Source organism: Neovison vison, chromosome 7 (genome assembly GCF_020171115.1).
Source record: "Neovison vison isolate M4711 chromosome 7, ASM_NN_V1, whole genome shotgun sequence".
NCBI lineage: Eukaryota > Metazoa > Chordata > Mammalia > Carnivora > Mustelidae > Neogale > Neogale vison.
Genome location: NC_058097.1, coordinates 41,581,837 through 41,605,658, shown reverse-complemented (window position 1 = coordinate 41,605,658; position 23,822 = coordinate 41,581,837). Strand labels below are relative to the sequence as shown.

Genomic DNA, 23,822 nt, shown 5'->3' with positions numbered 1-23,822 from the left:
AATTTAATTGACTACAGCCAAAACCACCAAAGGCTGAGGGTAACGAATGGGGGTTAAACAGCTTTAGGGGTTTCTGTTATCTGAAAACCCAAGGCACATCTGTGTGAGGAGAGTTACCCTAAGGGCCAAGGTCCTCTGAGGTCCAAGGCAGAGACATGGGTGCTGATCCATCCAGGACTGTTCTGGCCACTTCTGTAGGCTGGAGTTGGGCCCTAAATGGTACACTGGAGAAGGGACTCTGATGAACTGGGGGTAGGGATGGGGAGGGGCAACCCAGAGAAGACTGCAGAATGAAGACTCCCCCCTGCTCCGGAATCTCAAATCCAAGGTTCTAAGTTCCTGGGGCTGGGCAAAGATCACTTACTGTTCTCAACAGAAGGCCAGTTGTTTACAACCACACTTAAAAAGTAACAATGCCATTAAAAGTTTTATTTTAGAAAGTACTTATCTGTGGCAAACAGTGGAGATCATTTAACCTTCATATCCACTATGAGTTAACTCTTTAGAAGGAAAGAGTTTAGCATGCCTGCAGTAATATATAAACCGGTTAAGGCCGCAGAAACGTGAACTTTGCAGGCATGTATAACAAGTATGCAGATGCCATTTATTTGGTCCATAAGTACAGTATAGTCGTATTTGAGTTCTACAAAACATCAAATATAAATAACCTGAAACTGTAACAATACACAAAAATTGGCTTCTTACACAGACATACCAGGCAGTACAAGCTGAAAACTTGAGTAAATTAACATTGTTTTACATTAATATACATAGTGCCAGTTAACATTTAAAAACACATTTCAATGCATAGCACTTGATACTTCTTTGAATCTGTTTCAGTCAGTTAAGAGTATGAAAATGGTTAGATCTAGGCTAAAAATAATTCTTCTTCTAACCAAAAATAAAGGCGTAATATTTATAACCAGGTATCAACTTTACTAAACCACAATATTTTAAAACTGTTAAATGATACCTAAGGGTATTTACATTAAAAAGGCAACATGCATTGTGTTGTTTCATCTGATGACTGGTTATGCACACACTTTGTTCAAAGGGCTTTAAAACTATATTCCTACTTTCAATACAGCATACCGCAATGTTTCTAATTGTTCTAGCAAAATGAATGCTTTCAAAGGGAGAAGAATCATCTTCAAGTCACTGGTGTCAAATTTTCCCTTTGGAACAAAGGACATAACAAATAACCTGGTTCTGCCCAGATGACCTACTGCAGTAAGAGGATTCTGTTTAGAGGCATTTCTGTTCAATCTAACGCTATAACATCATCGAGCTCTTCTGTCTGTTCTGTGCGGGACCTCTTTGCACTGATATTCTCCTTTTCATCTAATTTCCTCTTGCGACTTCTCTCTTCTTCACTGATGTCGGCATTATTTGAAGGACCTTCTTCATCCGAATCAACTATGAGCACATCATCTTGCTCTTGTGCTTATTTCAGAAAAAAGGGAAAAAATGGTTAAAAGTGTGGGAGTTAACAGAGATTCACTAATTTTTTATGAAAGTGAAGAGCTGGCATTTCTAATATATACCAAACTTAAGAATGGTAGGCTACCCTCATGGAACCTTCACTTTATACATTACACATTTCTGTAGTTTTGTGGGTTTTTAAAAAGATTTTATTTATTTATTTGACACAGAGAGAGATCGCAAGTAGGCAGAGAGGCAGGCAGAGAGAGGGGGAAGCAGGCTCCCTGCTGAGCAGGGAGCCCGATGTGGGACTCAGTCCCAGGACCCTGGGATCATGACCTGAGCTGAAGGCAGAGGCTTAACCCACTGAGCCACCCAGGCATCCCCACATTACTATAGTTTAATGTTTTCCGTAACAAGCACCAATCTGTTTTCTAATTTAAACAAAAAATTGTAACAAGCATTATAGAACTCAAATTCTTATAACTCTTTGTTTCTATTTCTCCAACAGAAAAGGGGAGGGTGCATATCCTAATACTGGTAGTGATGGTAATAATAAAACAACGACAACAACAACATATATATAGCACTTACAATGTGCCAGGAACTGTTCTGAGCATTTTGCATATAACAACTCATTTAATCATCACAACAACCCTATAAAGAAGATAACATTATTATCCGTTTTCCAGAAAAGGAAACTGACCTACAGAGACTGACTTGCCCAAGGTCACACAATAGCAGAGGATATGGCTGGGATTCAAATCCACGCAGTGGGCTCTACCATACATGCTCATAACCTTACACCACAGCTGGTTTCATGTACCACCCCCAATGCACCCACCATGCCCACGCCAAAGCAAAGGCAGAATACCTACCTATCTTACTCGTTGCTAAAGCCTCCCAAACCGACCCACAGTAAGGGATCAAACAATGCACATTTTGAATTATGACTTTTTAAAAACTACCATAGTCCCTTTCTCTTTTCTATTTTTGGAGGAGGGGAAAGGTCATGAACCCATGGCTCCTAAGTGGACCACACTCTAGCTAGTCTCAAAGTCCATCTTTAAAATTCTCTGAGAATATAAGAACCAAGAACAATCATATTCCAAAGAACACCAAAGACACATAGCTAAAGAAATGGAAATATAGTAGTAAAAAAGTTGGTAACTTTTAGTTTCCTAAGTAAAGAATGAAGGAAGGGGGGCTGTTGTGGGACATGGGTAGGCAGGAAACATTCCAATCTGAGCACACATTAAAGCATCAAGCACTAGCACAGAAAACCCAGGGAAACAGAGCCTCCGATGAACTTTACCAAAGTTATAATGGTTCCGAGAAAACTGTGAAATGCTAAAATCCTACACTTTTTTTTTTTAAAAAAAGATTTTATTTATTTATTTGACAGAGAAAGAGAGATCACAAGCAGGCAGAGCGAGGGGGAAGTAGGCTCCCTGCTGAGCAGAGAGCCCGATTAAGGACTCAATCCCAGGACCCTGAGATCATAACCTGAGCCAAAGGCAGAGGCTTAACCCAGTGAGCCACCCAGGCACCCGAAAAATCCTATACTTACAGCATCTGTTCACTCCAAATAGGTGCATTGGTTTGTTTCCCCTAAATACAACAGGCACCCCAAATCCAAAACTATTGCTACAAAGAATGAAGCGTCCTCATGCATTAGCAAATTCACTCACTAATATTTCCAGTTGTAAAAACCCACTAACAAAAAAGAACAGTCCCTATTTTCCATAGAATTTCCCATTCTTAAATGTCTTCAGGGTTCCTATATTCAGAGCTCCATTAAAACAATGCCAAATCAATACACACCTCCAAGAGTCCTATGGATTTGTTTTATGGTCAAATTCATCAAATAACCACAGTTTATTTCTATGTAGCAGCTTGCTCAGTGGATAATTAACAAAGCACTGGCTGACTGGGGCCACGACTCACCAGTGGACGTGGAAGGTTGAGCTCCATCATCACTGCCATTGGTTATGCTCTTGGCAGCATCTTCGGCTTGTTTGGGCCCCACTTTTTCTGGAGCATCACCAACAACTTCAAATTCAACATCCTTCCCTAGGTCCTCACTGTAAAAGAACACCACACTGTAAAACTGGACCACGCGACTATTTACAATAGCAAAGGCACACCAGAGAGACACTGCTCCTCAAAGCTCTAAGTGCATGTACTATGTACACAGCAAATAGATCCTGATTTTCAAAGAGCTGATAAAATTAAAAATAAGACTGCACATAACAAATTTTTGTGATAATTCAAATGGTCAATACCACTGCCCCTTCAAATTAAGGAAAAGGTCTTTAAAAAGTATTACCAAAAAAAAAAAAAAAATTACACAACTTTTACTGCTAGAGCAGAAAATGGACTTCAAAACTCTGTGACCCAATCTAGCTCTTAGGCATTATTTCTTCAGCTACCATGTTTAAAGATTCTACACACACTGCTCTTGACCAGCGCCATCTGGTGTTTTAGGAATAGGAAGGTTCCATGGACTCTGGGTTTCCCATCTTTACCGGCAGCACCCTGCTTTTGTAATGAGGTCCCAAAAACATGTATGAAAGTTTAATGCATGAAAGTCAAGCAAAAGACTTACATGTTATAAGGGGGTTTCTGTTCCCAGAGAGCTAAAAAATATGATAAAAAAACCCTAACTATGTATGCCTCCTCTTTAGACACCATCTGATATATTTCTATTTTATTGTACATGTCCTTCCATTGTCTTCTCTTGTATAACTGAACACAAGCACACCATTGGCATGCAATGGTGTCTGAAGCCAGAGATGACTCCCTAGCAATACCTATCTTTGACTCAATTGTCTAACTCTGGGAAACTCATACTTACTATTAAGTCACATTCAGTCTTTCCTGTCATTCTATGCTTTTTATAAATCAACCAAGTACTACAATGTGATATTCTCCAAACAACTACATAAGCTTCAAGTTCACAGAGAGATGGCAATATTGGCAAAACAACTGGATGCTGATGGCAACTCCCTTCACATTTGTTTGCTGGGATGGTACCCAAAAGTCCCAAGTCAGGGTGTAGTTGAGGTGTATCAGTGGGAGCAGTGCACCAAAATGCACCTGACTCAACAGCTAATCATACCCAGGTGGAGGGCCATCTGTCTTCTGTTATATATGTGCAAATACTCCGTAACACAGCACAAGAATGCTTTTTTATGTAAAAATGGGCAGGACATTAAATCAAATAAAAAGAAAAAAATACATGATTCAAAAATCTCTATAGGATAATTTTTAAATGTCTTGCTTGGTATTGTTATACATCACAAATGAAATATTTGTCTACTGGGAGAAAGATTTCTTCATTTCTTTTAATGAATCTTTTAAACATTGAAGTTTTTATTTTAGTTCAATTATCAAAAAGAATTCACCCCCATTTCTAACTCTTTAAATGGCTGGATTTCTACCTTTTCTAGATCTTTCTGATCAGACACTATGGTGAGTTACCCTTAAATATTTTTTGCCTATTCCTTTTGTTTCTGAATTCCCAAATTCTTCTGTAGGTGAAGCCTCAGGGAACTTAGTAGCCAACTCAAGTAAATACACTTCATGGCTTTAAATGAACAGTAGGGCTTAAGGTAAGAAAATATTTTTTTCCTCCAATTTAAGTTTTTATATTCAAATAATATCTTAAACTTAAAATATTAATAGTTCCTACCTATGAAGGATGTTGATCAATAAAGTGTAGTCCTGAAGGAAGTCATCTGCTTGAAGCCGGCTCCCATTTCTAATTCCAAATTCTGACAGCTTTTTGTGATTATTAGCTAAGAAATTGGAAAGGAATTTAGATACTTCAGTTATATATTCCACGGAGCAGTCATAGTAGTTTAAAAAAGATTAAACCCCTACTATAAGCTGAATTAGGTCACTCCCTCAAAGTCATATGTTGGAGCCCTAACCCCAGTATACGTCACTGTATTTGGAAACAGTGCTTTTTTTTTTTTTTTTTTAAAAAGGATTTTATTTATTTATTTGACAGAGAGAGATCACAAGTAGGCAGAGAGGCAGGCAGAGAGAGAGAGAGGAGGAAGCAGGCTCCCGGCTGAGCAGAGAGCCCGATGCGGGACTCTGAGATCACGACCTGAGCTGAAGGCAGCGGCTTAACCCACTGAGCCACCCAGGCGCCCTGGAGACAGTGCTTTTTAAAGAGGTGATTAAGTTATAATGAGGCTGTTAGGGTAGGCCCTAAATCAACCTAAACAGAACTCTTGTAAGAAGCCCCTCAAGAGAAAGTGAGCCTGTGGACATTTTGAATGACTCACAACTGCCAGAATTATGAGAAAACAAATGTGTTTTTTTTTTTTTTTTCTTTAAGATTGTATTTATTTGACAAAGAGGGAGATAACAAGTAGACAGAGAGGCAAGCAGAGAAAGGGGAAGCAGGTCCCTCAATGAGCAGAGAGCCCGATGCGGGGCTTGATCCCAGGACCCTGAGACCAGGACCTGAGCTGAAAGCAAAGGCTTAACCCACTGAGCCACCCAGGCGGCCCAAGAAAATAAATTTCTGTTATTTAAGTCACCCTGTGTATTCTGGAATGGTGGCTCTACCAAACTAATCCACTAAAATATTAGGCACTTAGGGGGCGCCTGGGTGGCTCAGTGGGTTAAGCCTCTGCCTTCAGCTCAGGTCACGATCTCAGGGTCCTAGGATCGAGCCCCACATCGGGCTCTGTGCTCAGCAGGGAGCCTGCTTCCCCCCCCACCGCCTGCCTCTCTACCTGCTTGTGATCTCTGTCAAATACATAAATAAAATCTTTTTAAAAAATAAAATAAATAAAATAAAATAAAATATTAGGCACTTAGAAATTCAACTCTGAATGAAGAATATTCAACTACTAAAACTGGTTAAAAAGAACCAAACTGTGAGAAGTTCTGGCAACATTCTCCCATTCACACCAAATTAATTTGGAATCCCAGAGGAGCTGAGGAACAAATTAGAGTTGTTCAAAATATGTTTTACTTGCAAAGAGGTTATCCAGGCCAACTTCAACAAACTACTTTTCAGCAAATTCTATAATTCAGAAAATGAGAAAACTTTGTTGATTTGAAAGGATTTTCCATTTTTCAACATTTCTCAATGGTGAGCCTCTGGGACCTCCCAGAAATAACCCTCCAATCTAGCTCTAGCTTCCATGTGTCACTTCTGCTTCATGCAGCACAGTGGCTAACACCCACTGGCACTCAATAAGCCTTTGCCACATGGATTGTAAATACTTCGACAAAGAACAATACCTCCAACCAAACTTCTGATGTCACCACCTCCTCCTCCCTATTTCTGAGTCTTTCTGCCTTAATTATCCTTTCTCTCCTGCACATTCAAATGCTCTTCTCTTGACCTGTAAAAGCACTCAACTGTCACTTACAAAACGAAGTGCTTCCTCACCTGGCTCCCAGTTTCACCCCGTCTTCATGACAGACTGTGCTTTATTGAGTATTTGCTCCACGAGGGGCACAGAATGCATAAAACCTGTTGACCTATGTAGTGCCTGGCACATACTAAGTAAATTCCATTTTACTTATTTATTTATGATTTTATTTATTTACTTATTTATTTGACAGAGAGGTCACAAGTAGGCAGAGAGGCAGGCAGAGAGAGGATGGGAAGCAGGCTCCCCAGTGAGCAGGGAGCCCGATGCGGGGCTCGATCCCAGGACCCTGAGACCAGGACCCAAGTTGATGGCAGAGACTTAACCCACTGAGCCACCCAGGCGCCCCAGTAGATTCCATTTTAAATTCTAGTTATCGGGTACCTGGGTGGCTCAGTTGGTTTGGTGACTGTCTTTGGCCTGGGTCATGATCCTGGAGTTCCGGGATCGAGTCCCACATCAGGCTCCCTGCTCAACAGGGAGTCTGCTTCTCCCTCTCCCACTCCCTGTTTGTGTTCCCTTTCTCACTGTGTCTCTCTCCATCAAATAAATAAATAAAATCTTTAAAAAAAAAAAATCAAATGCATTGTACTTTGTACAACAAATACATTAAGAAAAAGGATGACATGCTTGCACTTCTTAAAAAAGATTCATTTCATTTATTTTAGAGAGAGAGAGCACAAGTGGGAGGGGCAGAGGGAGAGAAAATCCCAGCGGACTCTGTGCTGAGCGCACAGGCTGACGCAGAGCTCAAACCCACAAACCCACAATCATGACCCAAGCCCAAACCAGTGGTTGGATGGTTAACCAACTGCACCACCCAAACGCCCTGACCTGCTTGAACTTTTGAAAAGGAAAGCCTAGAAAGCCAAAAGTGGGTGCTGATTTTTTAGCACTACTTTCTGCTCTACAGCAGGCTATCAAAGCTTCTTTCTTTACTCTTGGATGAAACACTTCATAGCCTTAAATTACCCTTCCTACCCTAACAATCAGGGCAATCTTCTCATTACTATTTTAACTCCCAGGATCCACGATACAGGAAAGGTGGTTCCTTGTTAGTGGACAAGAGCATGAGGGTCACTGTAAACCTAACTATGCACTGGGTTCTCGAGAAATAGCCCCTGAGATACCCTGACAACATGGGAGCCCCAAACCTGGAACTGTGGTGATCCCAGCAAGGCAGTGCCACCTAGGGAGCCCACTTTCATGATCAAATATTGCCCCTTCAGCTGTGATACTGAATAACATGTACGGTAAATGGACAAACTAATATTATGTCTTCATGGATACAGTTTCCACCCAAACGAGGGGAGTGAATAAACACGATGCATGATACCTTCTGTCTCTCCTTCTTCTGAAGATATTAGGATTGTTCCTTTCCCATCTTCAATTTGGACATCTGGTGCTACCATAGCAAATTTTTCTTTCACTATCTATAAGAAAAAAAGATTCAAAATATTAATATATATAGCTAAAGACCATAAAAAACTACAAAGAAAGACATTTCCCCATAAAGGCTCTTACTTTCCCTTCCATTGGAAAGGGGCAAAGCTGTTCTTTAAGAAATGTCAGGGTATGCAGGAAAGCACTAGGAATTCACCAAATTACTCCATACCCATGTTGCCCACCATCCACCCCCACGTATAACCACTGATAAAGTTCAGATAAAACTTCCTCCAAACGGGAAACTGACAACTCTTGATTGGCTCTTAATACTTTGTCCTTCCCTACAGATTAGACTAAGCTAGACACTTGGCATATTCTGTCTCAGTCTCTATGCCAATCCTGTATTTGCAGATGTTCTGTAGATGGAAAACTTCTCATAAAACTGATTCTCGGATAGTTTTCCTCTTCCCAAGTTCCATCTCTCTTTAAATTCCAAGATGGATCAGGAGTGATAGTAATCTGTCAAATACTAGCTGCTCTTAAAAATAACAGAGGAAGGGCGCCTGGGTGGCTCAGTGGGTTAAGCCGCTGCCTTCGGCTCAGGTCATGATCTCAGGGTCCTGGGATCGAGTCCCGCATCGGGCTCTCTGCTCAGCAGGGAGCCTGCTTCCCTCTTTCTCTCTCTGCCTGCCTGTCTACTTGTGATTTCACTCTGTCAAATAAATAAATAAAATCTTAAAAAAAAAAAAATAACAGAGGAATTCTTTAAAAGTCTCATTATCCCACAAATAGTGGGCTTGCCTTTAAGTTCAAGAATGACTATGTACAAACTATAATTATTTCCTAAGAAAGCGGGGGGCAATCACCCTCTGCTGGCCAGTATACCAAATCCTGCTGCTTCTCCATCGAAACATAAGTTCAAATCAATCTGCCCTATGCAATCAGTTCTGGGAGAAAAGCTATTTCTCCCTCCCTCTTAAGCAGTCTGGGCCACAAGAATCTATCACCCCCATGTCATATAAATATGAAACATGACGATGGGGATTAACAGAGAGCAATGTGAAGTGATGCCAAAAGTGAGAAGTGGAACCCATGTGGGCCATTTATAGAGAAACTAATCTAAACTAATTTAAAAGGAACCTAAGGACCAGACCACATCCTAAACTTCCATTTCCTTCACTCCAGAGATCTATTACTGGTGAATCCAGATCCACAAATGCAGCATGTCATAAGAGGCCAATTTAACACACTAGAATCAGGACCATCACCAGACTGTTTAAGGATACTGCCTGTCAGGAAACACAGAAATTACACACTATCTGGGAACAAAGTGTCTCTCGCTTGCCAACAAACTGTATCACCTCTGTACCACCTGTGGTGCATATTCCATCCAAATTCATCTATTCCTTTCTGGGATGTGAGGCACATACTCTGGAACCACAGACCGAAAAACCAGTAGGAACCCAGATAGTAAAGCAACCTAGAATATCAGAGCAACGCACTTTAGTAGTCAACGCACTTTAGTAGTCAGAATCTTTCAGAATCATTACGTGGCTTTTAGTTTGTTAACACACTAACACTATCAAGCAGAAGGGAACCTAGGTTTCCTGTTTTTAGGAAAGGAAAACAGACAAACCTTGTGGAAGAGAACCAGCCCCTGCACTTACCTTATCCTGTAATGTGAGAACAGTCACTTTGTGGACGTTCAGCCGAACAGTCACCTCTGGCTTGCTGGCACATACGTAACAATTAGGGTTAGGACGATCCAGTGAACAAGGCACAAGAAGCTTCTTTCTTGGGTTTGGTTGTTTATTCAAAAAAATCTTTGGAGGAGAAAAAATACACACAGAATCCACAAATCTGAGTTATGATTTTATATACCATACAGCCTAACGTCTACCATCTTCTTTACTGTACAGCTAATAACAAAATGACTTAAATATTTCCTTTTAGATTGGAAAAAATGGAAGAAAAATCATGGCCTTAAAAAAAAAAAAAAAAAAGATTTTGGGGCGCCTGGGTGGCTCAGTGGGTTAAGCCGCTGCCTTCAGCTCAAGTCATGATCTCAGGGTCCTGGGATTGAGTCCCGGCATCGGGCTCTCTGCTCAGCAGGGAGCCTGCACCCCGCCCCCCCGACTTCTGCCTGCCTCTCTGCCTACTTGTGATCTCTCTGTCAAATAAATAAATAAAATCTTTAAAAAAAAAAGATTTTATTTATTTGACAGAGAGATCACAAGTAGGCAGAGAGGCAGGCAGAAGTCGGGGGGGCGGGGTGCAGGCTCCCTGCTGAGCAGAGAGCCCGATGCCGGGACTCAATCCCAGGACCCTGAGATCATGACCAGAGCCGAAGGCAGAGGCTTTAACCTACCCAGGCACCGCAAATCATGCCCTTTTTAATAAGAGCCTGATCTTTCAACTTTCTCTTCTAATTGGCTGCCATGTGAAAGGCTATGCTTACTGAAAAAGAAATCTCGTACTAACTAAACTGTTCTGCAAACTAATTTAGCAAAAATAAGGGCCTAACTGTACTCATTCCTGGTAGCACTACAACAATTTTTGGGTGTCTTCCTAGTGGCTGTTCTTATCAATATGAAGCCAACTTCTCAAAAGCAATATACTTATTTCTCCAATTAAGGATAATGCTTTCACAGATGTACGGAACCAACATGCTGCCTTTCTTTTCAAGTTGTCTATGATTATGACATAATGTTTATTAATTATGAGAAAAAATAATGTACTTCAGGCAGTATTAGCACCTATTTACCATTTCCCTGGTACCCACACAAAAACTAAGAGCCAATGCAAATTTTTTAAAACAGCACTTAAAAAAAAAAAAAGAATGAAATCTTTAAAAAGGAACCAGGCTCATATTACTACAAAGTCTGGCAAACACTAGCAAGATTAATACAAAGAATGTCAGAGGAATGCTGGACACAAATACACAAATTCTCATTTCTTGATGACCCTGGTAAGTGTGGTCCTGCTAAGATGACTTAATTCTAAAGAGGAACCCTATGGAATCCACAATTTTAATGAAGTAAATCCTGGATGAGGCAGTAAGTGCTGGGCGGAGGGCTCCCGAACCAGTACTGCTAGTAGTTAGTCACTGCTAGCAGAGGCAGGATTCAATGGGAGAGCAGATTTGACCTGAGGCTTCACTGGGAAGGTAACTGTGCTAAGGGAAATCAACAGTCAGGAAAACAAATGCTAACACCATTAACATGCAGGCTAAATCGTTACTCCATCCTAAAATCCACTGCGTAAGTGGGAATCAAAAAACCAGGCATAAATGTCACTAACCCAAGAGAAAGACAAAGCTAAGTAAGCAAAGAAACAAGAAGGATGCTATAGGAAAGACATTTTAATAAATTCGACAAACAATACTGTTTGTGAGCTCAAAGGGATGGATACTGTAGCCACAGGACAACTCCAGCTACTATAAATTAGAAATCAAAAAGAAGTTTAAAAAAAAAAAAAAAAAAAAGACAGCCAGGGGCACCTGGGTGGCTCAGTGAGTTAAAGCCTCTGCCTTAGGCTCAAATCATGATCTCAGGCTCCTAGGATCAAGTGCCGCATTGGGCTCTCGGCTCATCAGGGAGCCTGCTTCCTCCTCTCTCTCTCTCTGCCTACTTGTGATCTGCGTCAAACAAACAGAATCTTAAAAAAAAAAAAAATGACAGCCAAAAAAAAATTTAAACAGCAAACCAAATGAAGATGACAGACTGGTGATGATTCTGTAGTCCTTCACCCCCAAATTTCATGAAAACAAAAGGTTTTTGTTGTTTAAAGTAGGCTCCAAGCCCAGCATCAAGCCCAACATGGGGCTTGAATTCACAACCCTGAAATCAGGACCTGAGCTGAGCCACCCACAGATGCCACAACAATGTAAGATATTTTCAGAGTTTATCAATAATGGCACTGAAAAGTAGGAGTACCACTGCAGAGGAGGTCATTTCAACATTGTAGTTGAAACTGGTCATTTCAACATTGTAGTACAAAGGAGAACCTAAACAAGAGCAAAAGTATTGGCTAAGAAAGTTTTTTGAATCACTAAGCTGGCAAAAATTCAGTAAAACTGCAAATGTTAGAAGCAAACTAGCTTGACAAAACTAGCTTGACTAGCTCAGATAAAAATGAGAGAAACAAATGGTTTTCCTTTTTGCTGTAATTTCCAGGAAGCTTACTTACACATAAACTCACAAGGTAACTGGAACAATGGTTTTCCCCCTGCTCTAATCAATTTTATTTTTAACTTTTTAAATGATATTTTTTAAAGATTTTATTTGACACAGAGAGAGAGAGAGAGAGAGCACGCATTTGAGTACTTAAGCAAGAAGTAATGGCAGAGGAAGAGGGAGAAGCAGGCTCCTCACTGAGCAAGGAGCCCATCCCATGGGGCTCGATCCCAGAATTCTAGGATCATGACCTGAGGTGAAGGCAGAGGCTTAACTAACAGAGCCACTCAGGTTCCCCTTAAATGATCTGTTTAATGTGCTTTTTATTAGTTACTTTTTTCTTTTTTCCCCTTAGGTATAGACTACTATATATTTTTAGTATTTTATTTATTCGTTTGAGAGAGAATGAGACAGAGAGTATAAGCGGGGGGTGGGGGGGGTGGGGGGGTGGGGGAGGTGCAGCTGGGGTGCAGGGGCAGAGGGAGAAGCAGGCTCCCTCCTTAGCAGGGAGTCGATGTGGGACTCGATCCCAGGACCCTGAGATCATGACCTGACCTGAAGACAGATGCTCAACCTACTAAGCCACCTAGGTACCCTAGACTACTATTTAAAAGAGGCTGGACAGGGGCCCCTGGCTGGCTCAGTTGGCAGAACATGTGACTCTTGACCTCATGGTCAAGAATTCAAGGCCCACAAATAAATAAAATAAAATCTTAAAAAAAAAAAAAAAGAATTCAAGGCCCACACTGAGCACAGAACTTACTTAAATAATAATAATAGTTTAAAAAAAAATGTTGCATAAAAAATGCAAATAGAATACTCACTGTTCTACATTGGTCTATTTTTCCTGATAAAATCTTCAATCCTTCCAGTACTATTAACCCAGCAATCACTGCATTAGTGGTGGCGATAGCAGGAATAATGTTACCTGCCATTGCTGAAAAAGATGAAAACTGTTAAAAAAGAGTAACTCAGAACTTTAGGTAGTACAACTGAAGTATACAATGACTCACATTTTATATCAAATCTGCTCTTCATATTCATACTGAAAATATGCATCCTGAGGTTCGCAGCAGAGGTGACAAAGTCCATTGCAGATGGGTCATCCTGCCAACAATGTAAGCAATTTAAAAAGTCTTCCCACAAACTTAATAATTTAGTTAGTATCACCTTCAGAACAGTACTTTCACGTTTTATAACACAGCAGGCAGTAATCAGAACAAGAAATGGCCTTGAGGAAGAAGCCAAGGCCTCATTATCAACTTCCTGGATCCAGGACTATAGCCTGACAAGAATGCCAAGACCCACCAGGCCTCTAGGAACTCACTCCTGCTTAAACAAATGCAGTGGACACTAAGTGTATAGACCGGAACACCAATTCCATTCACGGACGCTGGCAACCCTCTCCTGGGCCCATCTGTCTGTAATGGAGGTTGCTTGGTAACAGCAAAGAGATAAAGGCTTTTTAGAGAAAAGGGCTTCATTAAAGACTCAAACATCTGGACTACACCTTTTGGTCTTCCTTCTCCAAATTCCCTTCAGATACACCAAGCTTCTGTACTTGCAGTTTCTTCTCATATACAACAGAAGTCTTCCCTGACCATTTCTATTCTTCCTGAGGTTTTATCTTGGTTGCTTTAGATTTCAGCAAGGTTTCCTGCTTCACTAAGAATATACTATTCTAGCCTGCAATTCAAAAGCACCGAAGTATAGAAGAAAAAGCACTGACAGGATGTGAGTTCTCTATATACTTACTGGCTGGGTGGCTAGCCTGAGACAAATGAAATTCCTTAAATCCGTAATTCCTTAACTATTAAGTAGGGAAAACCATATAAATATTTTACAATGTTGTGACAAGGATTAAGTATGAATATTTAACAGTACCTAACAGTGTACATCAGGTACTTCCCTAGGCAACTGGTTCACCATATCCATTAGATGTAGATTTTAATCAGAGGGTAACAACCCCCAGTTTCAGTTTTATTATCTAGCCCCTGTGTATGAATGAAAACGTACCAAATAACTATTATAACAACAATGAAAATATGTATTTATTAAGTAATCTTTATACAACATAAACCCAAAAGGATGTTTACAAGAATCCCCACACCAAAATATAAACTTACTCTATTTAATATGTCTAATTCAATCACAGTTTCAAAATTTGCACAAAATTATCATCTTAGCTCAGTAAAGCTGACCAAACTCCTCCCCTTACATCTCACGGCAAATCTCTACCATCATAGAAACATATAAACTTTATCACAGCTAAATCACTTGTAGACATAGAAAATACTGATTACAAATAAAAATATTAATTCATTAAATTTCAAAATATGACATCTAACCACAAAATACTATTAAATGTTATTAAATATTATTTTAACTTGTAAGAATAATTACATTTTTGTATTTAGAGGTCTCAGACCTTTCACTATTTCAATAAAAGGGCAATTTTATTACTTTCAAGGTTAAATCAGGCCCATGAGCTGTTGTCTCCAAAGGATTTTATGACTTCTATTAACAAATCTGTATTACACAAGAAAGTTTTTAAGCCAGTGAAACATTTTCTCCAATAAATTCACAGTATTTCTCCAATCCAATTATATTCTCCAAACATAATTATAAACCACAAATCCATACCCAGAATCTAAAATGAAGTTCTATGATATTACTTGAATTCACATACAGAAAATTCATAGTTCAATGTAGTAATTAGAAGTGAGAACATCCAAGCAAAAGCAACCTTATGTCTTCAAATTCTGGTAGAATAAATGATATCCAAAAAATTGCTAGTTTCTGGTTATAGTTCAAGGACAAAAATATGCATGTGATATAGAATTGCCACAAATTTTCAAAACAAACCTTGTCCCATATGAGCTCAGCTCCATCCCCTTTTTCTGCTAAATTAACTCTCAAAGTCTCAATGCTCTTGGAAAAAAGACATGCATAGCTCTTTACATCTAGAACCTGCTGGTCTTTCAGACCTAACTGCGGTTCATTTTGTTGATCTGATGCATTGGTTTCTTCTCCTAAGGGAAAAAAAAATTAGAAATTTCACTATTAAACATCATTTCTCTATTTTACTTAAAAACTCAATGCTTAACTAATAAGAAAATAAAAATGAAACAAATTCCATTAAAATAATTATCAGGAAAACTACAAATATTTGTGCAAGAAAACTGCTAATAGTGACGAAGGTCATAAAATCATTGGAGAATTCAAAGATACAATGTCAGTAAGATGGTAAGCATTATGCCAGCACATAGCACTCAGTAAGTAGAAGCTATCAGAACCATACCTAAATTTAGTCCATGAAGTCAAATATTCTTTATTACAGAGAACTGCTCTAAACTGATACCTGTAATCTCCAGGGACCCTTTAAGTTTCAATGTGCTGACAGCACTGAATTGAATGTATTGTGCATATATTAGTTACAATGTAACTTAGATAAGACACAGACATAATGTGTGAAAGAGGCAGTAGGATAAGGATAAGGAAGAAGTTACTATTACAATAGTTTTTCTCACATTTAAAAAATTAAGTATGTCCCTAACTTAAATCTTAAAGAGATAATCACACAAAGGTACAAAGATCTATGTGCAGGTATTCTTATCACAACATTATTTGAGGGAAAATATGAAACAAAGGATAACCAGTAAGGGACAAATTAAATAATACTGACTGGAAAAAGCAAGTAAGAATATATAAATGTGTATGATTCCACTGATGTAAAGTGCATAAATAATTGCCCTTTGTTTCCGTGCATAGAGCTATCAAGACATTCTCTAAATGTTAATAGTGGCTATTTCTTTAGGTGACAAGATTTCTAGCATCTTCCTTCTCCGATTGTTTATGAAATTCTTATCATGAAATTCAGGGTTATTTAAAGATTTTAGGTGAGAGAATTTCCAATTTAGGTATCCAAAAGACTAAAATGTATTTAAGTTTATTTATTTATTTAAGTAATCTCTACAATGAAAGTGGGCTTGAACTCACGACCCTGAGGTCAATAGCCATATGCTCTTCTAACAAATCCAGCCAGGCACCCCGTAAAATGTTTTCTTTACCTTGACTTTGTACTTCAGCCCAGTCCAACGGAACTGGAGGTTTCCTTTTCCGCCATAATTTGTCCATTGTCAACAGATACCGGATATCATCTTTAAAAAGCTTAAAAAAGTAAAAACAAAAAAATTAAAAATAAATAAAAGATAAAATCCCACAAATTCTACAGTCCCTATGCTGATAAAACATAAAATTTCACTGCTGATTTACTATAAATATTACACCATAAAATCTTCTGATTTAAAGACATGTCCTGTACCAGTAGACTAACAATCTCCAAAAGAATAACCCACAAAACGTAAACCTAATAAAAGAAATTTTACACAGAACATCTGTATCTGAAACAGTGAAAGCAGAAATGCTAAGAAAAACGGAGTAAAGGATCCCTGAATAGTGCTCATGGTCCCTGCCCTTCTAAGTCACCAGCCCACAGCATACCTAAAGTTCCAAAGATCAATCTGAACAAAATTCATGCCAATCAAGAAGGTAAATAAACATATACCAGTTCCACAAGAACGGAGTAAAATTAGAGCCTAGAAATACGAGTTAGCAATATTGTCAAGTTCACAGGTGTAACAATAAAGCACAAAATTTTATTTTATTTATTTATCTGAGAGAGCATGAGAGAGAGAGAGAGCACGAGCAGGGAGGAGGGGCAGAGGGAGAAGCAGGCTTCCCATTGAGCTGGGAGCCCGACAGGGGACATGATTCCAGGACTCTGGGATCATGAAGGCACATGCTTAACCGACTGAGCCATCCAGGCACCACAAGCATACACACATTAAAAGTGCTGCTCTCAAAACCAGGATTTAACCACCTGTAACATCTTTGAAATGTGGTCTGGCCCCTCAAAAAGCCCAAAACCAAAACAATTTATTTTTCAAAAGTGTTATGGGGTGCCTGGGCAGCTCAGTCAGTTGAATGTCCAACTCTTGATTTCAGTTCAGGTCATGATCTCAGGGTCATGAGATTGAGCCCTAAGTCAAGCTCTGTCTTGGAGTGGAGCCTGCTCTAGATAAAAACATGTTATAAGCATTATTATATGTAGCTAAGAAAATCAAGTGCACTATCCTATTATAGAATTTCAGATGATTTTAGTATATTTACTTCTTCCTCAGCTGTATTTTCTAATGTCAGTTTATTTAGTCAAAATAGCTTATTTTATGTATCAGCTATGAACATAAATTTGGCTTAATAAAAAACTCAGGACCATTTCTTTTTTAGAAAGATTTTATTTATTTTAAAAAGAGAGTGAGAGTGAGCATGAGCGGGGGAGGGGCAGAAGGAGAGAGAAAATCTCAAGCAGATACCCCAATGAGCCCAGTGCCCAATGCAGGACTCAATACCACAATCCAGAGATCATGACCCGAGCCGTAATCAAGAGTCAGCTGCTTAACTGACTGAGCCACCCAGGTGTCCCCAAAATTTGAACTATTTCTATCAAAATATATTCAATTCAATCAGTATTTATGAAGCTTCCTTAAATATTTGGAAAACCAGCCAAAAAGACAAATAGAATAGAAGTTTAGTGTGAATATCACATAACTTTGAGTACTAACAGGAATTTTGTTCTGAGGAATAAGGAAAGAGTTCAAGGAAATGGTAACGTCTGAAATGGGTACATAGGTAAAGAAATGACTTCAGTATGATTTGGGCAACAAATGTGGTTAGACACATTTTACAGAGGACCTTAAGCGCTTGGCTAGAAAACCTCCCAGGCAATGGCGAATTAGCATGGTTTTCGATGCAGAAGCTCCATGCCCTTTATCCAATTATTAAATACTGGGAATCCCTCAGAATTCTGTACTAAACAAACAATCTTCATGCTCTTTTCTCTTAGGCCTACAAATCCATCCAAACTTCTCTGTTTGCCTTTAGGATTACCTCTCCTTACTCTAATATTCTACAGGAACCTCAAATTGATTCTATTGCCTTATTCCATCCTCTAATCCCTACACAACACATCTGCTTCCTCTTACCTACCTCAGAGAATGGCACCTTGTTAATTTCCTGCCCAGCAGGAAACCAGGTATCATTCCTGTTCCTAAGTCTTTCTTTCTCTTTTTTTAAGAGATTTTATTTATTTATTTGACAGAGAGAGATCACAAACAGGCAGAGAGGCAGGCAGAGAGAGAGAGAGAAGGAAGCAGGCTCCCTGCCAAGCAGAGAGCCCGATGCGGGGCTCTATCCCAGGACCCTGAGATCATGACCTGAGCTGAAGGCAGAGGCTTAATCCACTGAGCCACCCAGGCGCCCAGTCTTTCTTTTTAAAAAAGATTTTAGGGACGCCTGGGTGCCTCAGTTGGTTAAGCAGCTGCCTTCGGCTCAGGTCATGATCTCAGTGTCCTGGGATGGAATCCCACATCGGGCTCCTTGCTCGGCAGGGAGCCTGCTTCTTCCTCTGCCTCTGCCTGCCTGTGCTCGCTCTCTCTCCCTCTCTCTCTGACAAATAAATAAATAAAATCTTTAAAAAAAAAAAAAAAAGATTTTATTTGCTTATTTCAGAGAGAGAGAGAGAGAGCGCAAGCGAGCGAGCACACCTGAGCATGGAGGGGCAGGGGAGATCAGATCTTTTTTTTTTTTTTTAAGATTTTATTTTATTTATTTGAGAGAGAGAGACAGTGAGAGAGAGAATGAGCGAGGAGAAGGTCAGAGAGCGAAGCAGACTCCCCATGGAGCTGGGAGCCTGATGTGGGACTCGATCCCGGGACTCCAGGATCACGCCCTGAGCCGGAGGCAGTCGTTTAACCAACTGCGCCACCCAGGCGTCCCATGGGGGGAGATCAGATCTTAAACAGACTCCCCACTGAGCATGGAGCCAAACGTGGGGCTCAATCTCACAACCCTGAGATCATGACCTGAGCCAAAATCAAGAGTTGGGACACTTGGGGCTCCCAGGTGGCTTAGGTGGTTAAGCAGCTGCCTTTGGCCGAGGTCGTGATCCCAGGGTCCTGGGATCGAGCCCTGCATCGTGCTCCTTGCTCAGCAGGAGCCTGCTTTTCTCTCCCTCCCTCTGCCTGTAGCTACCCCTGACTGTTCTGTCAAATAAATTAAAAAAAAAAAAAAAAATCTTAAAAAAAAAGGAAGTGGGGGGAATGCCTGGGTAGCTCAGCTGGTTAAGCGTCTGCCTCAAGCTTAGGTCATGATCCCAGCATCCTGGGATCAAGTCCACATAGGGCTCCCTAGTCAATGGGGAGCCTGCCTCTCCCTCAGACTGCTGCTTCCCTTGCTTGTGTGTTCTCTCACAATTTTTTTTTCTTAAAAAAAAAAAAAAAAAAAAAAGAGTTGGACACTTAATCACTTAATCAACTGAGCTACCCAGTGCCTTAAACAAACCTACTTTTTCTCCACCCTCCACTGGGAATGCAGATAGGTTGTACTTCAGATTATTCTAGCATTGTACAACTTCAGAAGGTACCATCCCATATTGATTACAACAGGAATATCAGGGTCCTAGAATGGTGCACAGCATACCCTCTATATTTGACCCTACAGACCACCTTTTAATGGATTCCCACTGCCTTGCTATAGCATCCTTGTCATGACCTAAAAAGTCTTGCCTGGTGTGGCCTCAGGTTGTGTTTCTAGTCCTCTTCCCACTCTCCCCTTAGATGGGAATTATTTCAGTTTTCCGACCTGAGACCTTCTTTGTATATGTAGCATTCTTATCCCCACCCAATTCTTTAAAGTCTTCAGTTGAAATGTCACTTCCTCTGGAACGCCTCTTTTGAACCCTCATACTAGATACGAAAACAATGTCTAATAACAATGTTAAGTCTACTTAGTATTAAAAGGGTTCCAATACATCTGATCTTAATGCCATAACATTTGAATTTGATATTATATGTTCCATGTTTGACTTTTCCTCTAAACTATGAGTCACCTACAAAGAGCTGGGACGCTATTTTCTATCTTATTCACTACTGTATCTCCTGTCAGAGTGGTGACCAGCACATAATAGATGCTTAGTTATCTACTGAACAGACTGGAGATGTGCTTCAGATAATGCTGGCATTCAAATGTTGCTCTGACTAGAATGGGAAGAGGAATATGGACACAAGTTTGGAAAATACTTTCACTATCCATAACATAACTAAGTACATTTTTTTTTTTTACAGATTTTTTTTTTTTTAATTTATTTATTTGACAGAGAGATCACAAGTAGGCAGAGAGGCAGGCAGAGAGAGAGGAGGAAGCAGGCTCTCTGCTCAGCAGGGAGCCCGATGCGGGACTCGATCCCAGGACCCTGAGATCATGACCTGAGCCGAAGGCAGCGGCTTAACACACTGAGCCACCCAGGCGCCCACTAAGTACATTTTAAGCATAACCAAAATCTGTTTTCTAAAGAAAAGACTGTAACAAGGAAATAAATGCAACAGGTTTTAAGAGTCAACGTGTGACATTTCTTTTCACTGAGGAAAGGAGAGGAAACATAAACTGGAGGGAGTAGTAGGCCATTTGGTTAGGACACTGGGACCTATGCATGTTGGAAAGCAGACAGGAGCCACGAAAAAAATCAAGAGAGCAGAGAGAAAATACTGTTTGAAAACTAAGGTACAGGGGCACCTGGGTGGCTCAGTGGGTTAAGCCGCTGCCTTCAGCTCAGGTCATGATCTCAGGGTCCTGGGATCGAGTCCCGCATCGGGCTCTCTGCTCAGCAGGGAGCCTGCTTTCCTCTCTCTCTCTGCCTGCCTCTCCATCTACTTGTGATTTCTCTCTGTCAAATAAATAAATAAAATATTTAAAAAAAAGAAAACTAAGGTACAAAAAATTTAAATTGGTAAAATATGGTGATAAAGAAAAAAATTTAAAAGCAGCAAGAAAAAATGAAGATAGTAGCTTACAAAGGAAACCCCTTAAGGCCAGCAGGAGATTTTTCAGGAGAAAATTTTCAAGCCAGAAGGCAATTACATGATATATTCCAGGAGCTGAATGGGAGAAACCTGTGGCCAAGAATACTTTATCCAGCAAAGCTATTATTCGGAATAGGAGATTAAAAACTTTCCCAAATGAAAAAAAAGTTCGTGGGGCGCCTGGGTGGCTCAGTGGGTTAAAGCCTCTGCCTTCAGCTCAGGTCATGATCCCAGGGTCCTGGGATCGAGCCCTGCATCAGGCTCTGTGCTCCACGGAGAGCCTGCTTCCTCCTCTCTCTGCCTACTTGTGTTCTCTGTCTGTCAAATAAATAAATTAATTAAAAAAAAAAAATCTTGTAGATTTCTCTAGAAATATTCAGCAGGCAAGTAAGACATACATACAGAATACATATTAATGAAGATGGAGTCAACCAAGAATGAGAGGATTAGGAATTCAAGAGTAATTCAGTACATGTCAAACTCCCAAGAAATCTGAGCAGGAAAGGGATGTAAGACGAGAAAGAGCAGGAACCAAAGGAAAACCAAGAAGTTCAGTGTAAGTGAGGGAAGGAAAGCCAACCAAGAGTGTATTAAGTGGGCCCCTCTATTTTAATTCCTATAAAGATGCTATATTGATTTAGCCTGAGTATTAGAATTCTAAAACCTAGGGGGGCGTGCACAGCTCAGCTGGTTAATAAGCCACTGCCTTTGGCTGAGGCCATGATCCCAGGGCCCTGGGATCAAGCCCCTCATGGGCTCCCTACTTAAGAAGGAAGTCTGCTTCTCCCCATCCCCCGGCTCATGCTCTCTCTCCTGCTCACTCTCTCTTTCAAATCTTTAAAATTCCAAAAACTGCTTACCCTGATGACATCAATCAACTTATTAAGACAGCATTAGACATAAAAAGCACGTGTTTCATGTACTATTTTTAAACAAACAGAATAATCAATCTATCCATAATTATAAAAAAGTAAATACAACCTTGGTAAAAAGTTTAACTGGATCATATCCAGTTGATTTAGCCCATTCCTTAGTGGAAATACGTTTAATGTCACCATCTTCATTAGATGCTCTGGCTCTGGCTTCAGCTTCCATTGGTTCCCCTACAAAACAAACACTGTTTCATTCTCAGCTATAATAAATGTAGAACTAAGCTCTCATCTACCTTCGGGGGGAAAAAAAGTCATTCGTGGACGTCACCTGCACAAGACACATTCAGAGTTCAAAAATAAAGAATAATATGCTCATCACCTTTTTCTACCTCAGTTTCTGAAGGCCAAGTATAGAACAGTTCAAAATATGGACCTATAATCAGATCAGATCTGGAAACAACTCTCTGCTCTATTTACATCTGTGAAATTTCTGCACCTTGTCCTCACCAGTAAATGGAACCACTCACTTTTTTAAAACCTTGTTTTAAAGATGAAATAACCCATCTTAAACACATACTGTCTAACACAAAACAGCAATTATTTTTTTCTCCTCTTATACTACTAATATTAAGTTAGGAAAACAAAGGCAGTTCTCATTAAATAAGAGAACATATCCCAGTCTACTCACAGGAAGCTTCAGGGTCAGCTCTGTCAGGGGACACTTCTTGATCAGCATCTTCTTCCCCAAACAACTGGCTATAATAAAAGTAATAAATAATTTATGTTCAACAAAATATTCTGAACAAATACTTAATTTTCCTACTTCCCCTCAAAGCAACTAATTTAGAATATTCCAAATCCTTAGGAGGAACGAGGAATAAGCAATTGGCAGGCTAAATTTCTGTACACCTATATTCATTCCTATCATCTAGGCTCTGCAAATTCCTATGTTAAAATCTTTGATCAAGACATAGATGAGGGGTGTCTGCATGGCTGAGTGGGTCAAAGCCTCTGCCTTTGGCTCGGGTCGTGACCTCTGGGTCCTGGGATTGAGCCCCACATCGGGCTCTCTGCTTGGTAGGGAGCCTGCTTCCCCCCACCCCCCGCCTGCATCTATGCCTACTTGTGATCTCTGTCAAATAAATAAAATCTTGGGGCGCCTGGGTGGCTCAGTAGATTAAAGCCTCTGCCTTCGGCTCAGGTCATGATCCCAGTGTTCTGGGATCGAGCCCCGCATCAGGCTCTCTGCTCAGCAGGGAGCCTGCTTCCCCTTCCTTTCTCTCTGCCTGCCTCTCTGCCTACTTGTGATCTCTGTCAAATAAATAAATTTAAAAATCTTTAAATAAATAAATTAAATAAATAAAATCTTGAAAAGAAAAAAAAAAAAACATAGGTGAGCAGCCTTTTCATTTTACTTGGACAACATTCTAATGCCAGATGATACTTGTGAAGTACACCTGCAGCTAGCTATTAAAAAAACATTATTACACATCTGCTATGTGCTGGATGCTCACCTAGGTTTAAGAATAAGCAGTGAGTTAAGATGTTCTTTCCATGGTAATGTATCTCTTCACTATGAAAAGGCCTTCAGAAACAATGTATTAAGCAGGAATTCTTTTGTTAATCCAGTCATCCTAAAAACTATTT

At 40.0% G+C, this 23,822-nt stretch overlaps 1 protein-coding gene across 1 annotated transcript in view; it reads right to left on the bottom strand.

The window, feature by feature from the left end:
* Positions 1–414: 414 nt before the first annotated feature.
* The window catches only part of UBA2 (ubiquitin like modifier activating enzyme 2), a 39,815-nt gene continuing 16,407 nt past the window's right edge, over positions 415–23,822 (bottom strand). Inside the window, exons 7-17 of the mRNA XM_044256292.1 lie at positions 22,864–22,931; positions 22,285–22,406; positions 16,456–16,555; positions 15,251–15,417; positions 13,399–13,492; positions 13,210–13,322; positions 9,878–10,033; positions 8,161–8,257; positions 5,117–5,222; positions 3,370–3,506; positions 415–1,443 (exon numbers count right to left, since the gene is read on the bottom strand). Coding sequence (XP_044112227.1) covers positions 1,262–1,443; positions 3,370–3,506; positions 5,117–5,222; positions 8,161–8,257; positions 9,878–10,033; positions 13,210–13,322; positions 13,399–13,492; positions 15,251–15,417; positions 16,456–16,555; positions 22,285–22,406; positions 22,864–22,931 — 1,342 coding nt within the window. The 3' untranslated portion in view covers positions 415–1,261. The remainder of the gene's footprint in view (positions 1,444–3,369; positions 3,507–5,116; positions 5,223–8,160; positions 8,258–9,877; positions 10,034–13,209; positions 13,323–13,398; positions 13,493–15,250; positions 15,418–16,455; positions 16,556–22,284; positions 22,407–22,863; positions 22,932–23,822) is intronic.